Source organism: Netta rufina, assembly GCF_964035555.1.
Source record: "Netta rufina genome assembly, chromosome: 26".
Lineage (NCBI taxonomy): Eukaryota > Metazoa > Chordata > Aves > Anseriformes > Anatidae > Netta > Netta rufina.
This window is the reverse complement of record NC_140150.1, coordinates 5,533,404-5,540,034: the sequence shown is the minus strand read 5'-3', so window position 1 is coordinate 5,540,034 and position 6,631 is coordinate 5,533,404. Positions and strand designations below refer to the sequence as shown.

General features: G+C 55.8%; 1 protein-coding gene across 1 annotated transcript; it reads left to right on the top strand.

Annotated features, from left to right (window-relative positions):
- Positions 1-1,697: 1,697 nt before the first annotated feature.
- On the top strand, positions 1,698-5,973 carry LOC311218867 (green-sensitive opsin; the record flags this gene model as incomplete). Its single annotated transcript, XM_084301744.1, has 5 exons — positions 1,698-2,058; positions 3,823-3,991; positions 5,118-5,283; positions 5,412-5,651; positions 5,842-5,973. 5 exons carry the CDS (start codon positions 1,698-1,700, stop codon positions 5,971-5,973), a joined length of 1,068 nt encoding a protein of 355 aa, XP_084157870.1.
- Positions 5,974-6,631: the final 658 nt, after the last annotated feature.

Genomic DNA, 6,631 nt, shown 5'->3' with positions numbered 1-6,631 from the left:
CACACCCCTTAGCCTTCCGCTCCTGCCCTCTAGCTCTGAGAGACTGCAGAATAGCAGGAGACCTCATTCCTCCAGCAGGACGGCATTGAGTTTTTCCATCCACCTTGCCTTGGTGGAGGGCAGCTGTGGGAAAGAGGCTAGCAGCTTACGGCATTAACAGATCAGGGCCATTAACGCCACCAGATGTCAGAGATTAATGGAAGAGCTTCGCTAAGGCGCCTTAGGCAGGTCTCTTGGAGAAGGAGTACCCCTGACCCAGAAGGAAGAGCTTGGCCAGGATGGAGCTCTGGTGCTCCAAGCTAGCACCAATGCTGCTGAGAAGGGTTTCACAATCTTGCGTGCACTGGGATAGAGGTCCCACACCTTAAGATGAGCACCAAGAGACCAGGAACTTCCATCCCAGTGTGGCTACAGGCTGGTGCTGGTCTCTCTGCACCATCTCTGGAGGGAACTGGGGATGACAGCATCACCAAAGTTTCCCTTCCCCCCCCAGGGAGCTGAGGTTCTGCTTCTCCAGCAAACAGCAGCACCGTCAGGCTGGTTTCAGAGCTGTGGCCAGGGATCCTCCCTAAGCCCTGCCAATCCTTGCAAAGCCCCAACCCAGATTGGTGTCCAGCTTCCTGGGACTGGGAAGGGGCGCGGATGGGAGATGCTGGATGGTGTACTCCTACCGGAGGTCCTTGGAGGGTCAGCCGAACAAAATATATCCTCCAGCCAGGAGAGGAGGCAAGACAGAGGAGGAAATTTAGCTCTTTTCACTCTAGCACAGCCAGGATGCAACACAGCCAACCTGTCCCCCAAATGCTCTTTTTACCAAACTTGCAGACTTTGGGATGGATGCAGCTTCCCCTCCTGCCTTTGCTCAGTGCCATGCATGCAGGTGGCCCTGACCCACATCAGCAGAACCTGGTTTTGCCCTGTGCCATGCAGTGCCCACGTTGAACCAGGCACGGGAAGCACAGCACGGCCAAACTCTGTCTGCTGCTCTCCCAGTGATCTGCCTGAGGATGGCGGAGCAGGGCTGGGCACCCCTTGGGCCCCCAAGGCTCCGATGGAGTCCCTCAACCACCCAGGGACTCCCCAAAGGCTATGGTCCACCACAGACTCAAACACAGACCCATTTCCCCCATTGGTCACCCAAAGAAACTGCTCCCCAACTCACCATCTCTTCTCCTGCCTTCACCCCTCTTCCAAAGGGCTCCCCAAGCCCTTCCCTTCCTCCCCCCAACTCCTTAAACAATATTAAACACTTAATGGAAATTAATACGCTTTAATGCAGGTTTTGGGGCCAACTGGCTGCTTAGAGGGTTCTTAAACCATCAGCCCCTCTCAATCCCGTTGCCCTTGTCATACAAACTTAGCCTAGCCCCTAATCCGGCCTCCCCCCGCACTCCCTCAAGGAAGACCAAGGGTATAAAACCTCCCTCGGCACCGCCAGCCCTCGATGTGGTGCGGGGCCAGCGCACCACCTCTCCTTCCCTTGGGATTTACTGTTGTTCTTAGCACTTAATTCAGTTTTGGAGTGAGGGGAGGGGTCTTTTATTTATTTTTTATTTTTTAAACATTGGGTTGGGGCTCCCCCCCCCCCTTTTTTTTTGTAATCAGGGTTGAAACAAAATTAATTAAAAAAAAGAAAAAAAGAACATTTGCTTTAAAAGTACCCTTAAAAGCACAGCAGCTGCCATAATACTGGCAGGATGAATGGGACGGAAGGTATCAATTTTTACGTGCCTATGTCCAACAAGACAGGGGTGGTGCGAAGCCCCTTCGAGTACCCCCAGTATTACCTAGCCGAGCCCTGGAAATACCGCCTTGTGTGCTGCTACATCTTCTTCCTCATCTCCACCGGTCTGCCCATCAACCTCCTCACCCTCCTGGTCACCTTCAAACACAAGAAGCTCCGGCAGCCGCTCAACTACATCCTGGTCAACCTGGCGGTGGCTGACCTCTTCATGGCCTGTTTTGGCTTCACGGTCACCTTCTACACGGCCTGGAACGGATACTTCGTCTTCGGCCCTGTTGGCTGTGCCGTGGAGGGCTTCTTCGCCACGCTGGGAGGTAAGGGCTGCGGGGTGGGAGCCTGGGCCTGAGGCCAGGCTTGGCAGCGGGTGATTTTGCTTCTTCAGGGCTTTAGGAGCCCAACTCCATGCCTTTGTGGTGCTGTTGGGGTGGTCCCACTGTCACGGGGCTCCTCATGCAAGATGCTTCTTCCCTGCAGCTTGAAGATGGGGATGAAAAGAGATTTATGCAAGTTTGATCTTGATGCCAAGATGCAGCCACCTCACCACTAGCAGGGCTGCTGCAAGGAAAGAGCAGGCCTGGGAAGGGATCCTGGTTTGCAGGATCAGGCCTGGGGTCATTTGGCCAAGCTGCCCAGGGCGCATTCAGGGGTCTCGCATCAAGGTCATGCAACTAGCAAAGACCCGCTGGGGATGTAGATGCGGTGTCCTTGCGTCGGTGCCAAGCATCTTTACCAAAAGGCTTCCCTTTTTGGAACAAGGTGAAGCATTTGGGAGGGTTCAGAGATGGAAGAGACATCCCAGGAAAGGAGAGGGAACCTGCAGAAGGGGCATGGGCATGGAGAGGAGGAGAGCAAGATGAGGAGAGGGGCCACAGCTCATCCTGGAGCAAAAGGGAGCTGTGGCAGCTCTTAACCAGAAGAGAAGAGCAGCAACACGGAGGGGAAGGAGGATTCCAGACTTTGGAGCAACTGCTCAGCTCTGTCCCAGTTGCACCCAGTTTGGGTGCCTTTGGGAGCTTCCTTATTCCATTTCTCAGGGATGCAAGCACTGCTAATGCTTCACCCTGCAGAAAGCCCCCCTGCAGAACAGGGAAAATCCATTTTACACCCAAACCCCCGCAGACAGCCAGGCCCACACTACATTTTGCGATTTATCTGGCAGCCGCTAATCCTTGCTGCAGACACTCACAACCACTGCAAAGACTTTAATTTTTTCCCCCAAGCGGGGTATTTCCTGCTATGATGTGGATCTCAACAAAAGAAGGATCTTCTGCTAGGCAAAAACAAAGCTAAGCATCCTGATCCAAGCCACAGACCAGGGAATGGCTTAGGATCGGAAGACCCTGTGGGTCTGCAGCGTTTCCAATTGAGTGAGCCTAGGGGTTTTCCAGCAACATTATTCGCCCTTCCAGGTTTCCTATCTACTAAAGCAAGCGGTGGCTCCTGAGCACAGGGAAGAAAGTTTGATAGGAAGCAGTCACTGAGCAGCAGGTCTCCAGTGAATCCTAGCACAGGGTGTAGTTATCAGCAGATTATCACAGCTGGGGGCATTAGCAGGCTTACAGCACCGACTAAACGCTCCCAATCCCCTGAAGTTTAATTATCCCTTATAAATACATGTGCATGCACGCTCACCCACACAGCCTCCCCCACATGCCTCCCCCTGATCCAGCACTGGCAGAAGACTCCTGAAACACACATTTAAAGGCATCAACAGGTCTGAATGCATCTGGCATTGTTGCCGGAAACTACGCTTCCTTGCACCCTTACTCCCTGTTTGTTGTTTTTTTGTGTGTGTTTGGTTTTTTTTGTTTTGTTTTTTTTTAATGATGAAAAAACACAACAATCCCGTCCTCCATCACCAGCATCCCAGCACAATGCAGATGCTTCCTCAGTTCCCAGACCTTTTACATGTCTGAGAGAGGTTCTCAGCTGCTGCATGGGATGCGGGTTATCCCTTGCTGATCCCCCACCCCTCCATCCCCGCTGCTCTTCGCTGTGACCATGAAGGGAAGCACAAGCCCAGAGGAGCTCTCACCACCACCGCACGCCCTCCTTCCCTTCCTCCCTCCCTCCTGCAGGCCAGGTTGCCCTGTGGTCCCTGGTGGTCCTGGCCATCGAACGCTACATCGTAGTCTGCAAGCCCATGGGAAACTTTCGCTTCTCCGCGACCCACGCCATGATGGGCATCGCTTTCACCTGGATAATGGCCTTCTCCTGTGCTGCACCTCCCCTCTTCGGCTGGTCCAGGTGAGTCAGGGGATGCTCGGCATCTCCAGCTGCAATAGCCCTTTACACCCTGCAGGGAAAGAATGGCTTTGCTAGGCATGGCTCGTCCCACCTGTGCCGTGAAGGTCCCATTTCTCTCTGCAGATCATAAAGGGTCTTTGAGCAACCAGCCCCACAGACAAGGTTGCTCTGGGGAGCAAGTGTGGCCTTGCTCATGTACTGCTGCTGTAGCGTGGCTGCTGGGAACCCTGCAGAACCTTTACCAGCATCCCTGCCATGTTCTCCTGCAAACCCATCTGTTCTGCTCCCAGCACTGCAGTGAATTTCAGTCCTGGCTCTTGCACGCACCCACAGCCCCTGCCAGGAGATGATGTATCAGCCGAAGCCCACCCAGAACATCGAGGAGTGAAAGGGAGGAGTGAGACAAGTGATTTCCCTAGAGCTGCAGCTCCAACCCTAGCTGCCACCCCTAGGTCATAACAAGCCCACCCTTGGGTCATAACAAACACCTATCACCTCTTTGGGCACAGGCAGGAGGTGGCTTTGGAGCAACAAAGTCCCTCCATCATCCCCCTAAAACACGGCATGGGCACACAGCTCCTCTCTGGCTTTGGATAAAGATTCAGGGCCAGGCAGGTCCTTGGCTTCCCACCCAGCCTGACCTGTATTGCACCCAGGATGTGAGCTGTGCATCCCATTGCCCGACACAGCGGCAGGGACCAAGCCCTCCAGAGCTCAGACCCACCAAGCCAGCAGCTCTCGTTCCTGCTCAGCTTCCCTCCATCTGCAGAGGGAGAGAGCAGGTGGCTCCTGGCAGGCAAGTGCTCAGCCACGTAGGAAGGAAATAAATAGCCTACTGCCTGTGGGAGGAAGCAGTGTCACAACAAAACGATGCTATGCACCCGAGCGCAACGTGTCGGCACGGTGTGAGCGGTGCTGCAGGCTGCTGGTCCCACGGGAGCTGTGCTGCAGAGCCAGCCAAGCCAGGGGCACAGGGTGCAGAGAAGAAGCTGGGGAGCAGCTCCCCCCAGACATGTGCCACTCTGGGAGCATCCCCCCTTCTTTGGGGAATCCAGTCCCCAGGCTGAACCCCTCCTGTTGTCCCGGGGAGGGTCCTGGTGATGGTCCTAACCTTTCTCGCTGGCAGATACATGCCTGAGGGGATGCAGTGCTCCTGCGGCCCAGACTACTACACCCACAACCCCGACTACCACAACGAGTCCTACGTCCTCTACATGTTCATCATCCACTTCATCATCCCGGTCGTGGTCATTTTCTTCTCCTACGGGCGCCTCATTTGCAAAGTCCGAGAGGTAACAGCCAGGGTGGGGGCACACGGAGGGGTGAATGGGCACCCGGTGGGCAGCACGGGCAGGAGAGGGGAGGTGATGCTGAGGAGGGGGAAAGTTGGGGGCTGCCCCTCACTGCCCCTCACCCGCAGGCAGCCGCGCAGCAGCAGGAGTCAGCCACCACGCAGAAGGCAGAGAAGGAGGTGACACGGATGGTGATCCTGATGGTGCTGGGCTTCATGCTGGCCTGGACGCCCTACGCCGTGGTGGCGTTCTGGATCTTCACCAACAAGGGAGCAGACTTCACCGCCACGCTCATGTCAGTGCCTGCCTTCTTCTCCAAGAGCTCTTCCCTCTACAACCCCATCATCTATGTCCTCATGAACAAGCAGGTGAGACGTCCCAGGGCACAGCTTCTCCCCTGCGTGGGGCTTCCCAGTACACCCAGTGTCACTGTGGGCACCTTGGTCCTCCCCAGTTGCATCTCAGCCCAGGGGAGCAGCAAGCTCAGGGCTCTCAGTCTCACAGCTCACCGCTGCTGCCCTCGGGTGCCATTGTTCTCCTTTTGTCTCCCCCCTTCAGTTCCGTAACTGCATGATCACCACAATCTGCTGCGGCAAGAACCCCTTTGGGGACGAAGATGTCTCCTCCGCTGTATCCCAGAGCAAGACCGAGGTCTCCTCCGTCTCCTCCAGCCAAGTTTCACCTGCATAGACCATGGACAGTTTGAACTGGGGTGACCACCGAGCTCGGGGACCAAGACAGACACCCTCACACCCACAACCTGATCCCACTCAGTCACTCCCTTGCACACCAGCAGCCCCCTCCTGCCGTCCTGCAGAGCTCTGTGCTCCTGCCTGGCAAAGCAGCCTTGTGCACACTGCCACGGCTTCCCCTTGTCCCCATGGGTACCAACCTGGCATGCTGAGCCCTTCCATGCTGCTGCAGTCCAGCACCAGGGCACCCCCAGGTGCAAGCAGCATCCTGCCCCCTGCAAACACCAGCCCTGGGGCACCTCACTCCCTGCACATCGATGCTGTGCTAATCCCATACTGGGCAGCCAGTCTGCAACCAGAGCTGGGGTGCAACAGCACGGGGGAAAGAGCAAGCTCCAGGCTGTTTGGGGTAGGGGGGTGTCCTTTCATGGCACCTACTGGTCCAGGAGGGAAATCTGCTTTAAAGCATCTCTTGCCCCAGGATTTGCATGCAAAACCTTTCCTCATGGCCTCCACGTGCTCGTGCAGAGCTGCAGGGTGGCAGCAAGGAGGGTGGATGCTTCTCTCACTGTGGCTTCACAAGCAGATCCACTCCACAGCACCATTTCCATCCCCTGCTCTGCAGCCTCTGTAGCACCTCTGCAGGCACCAAAATC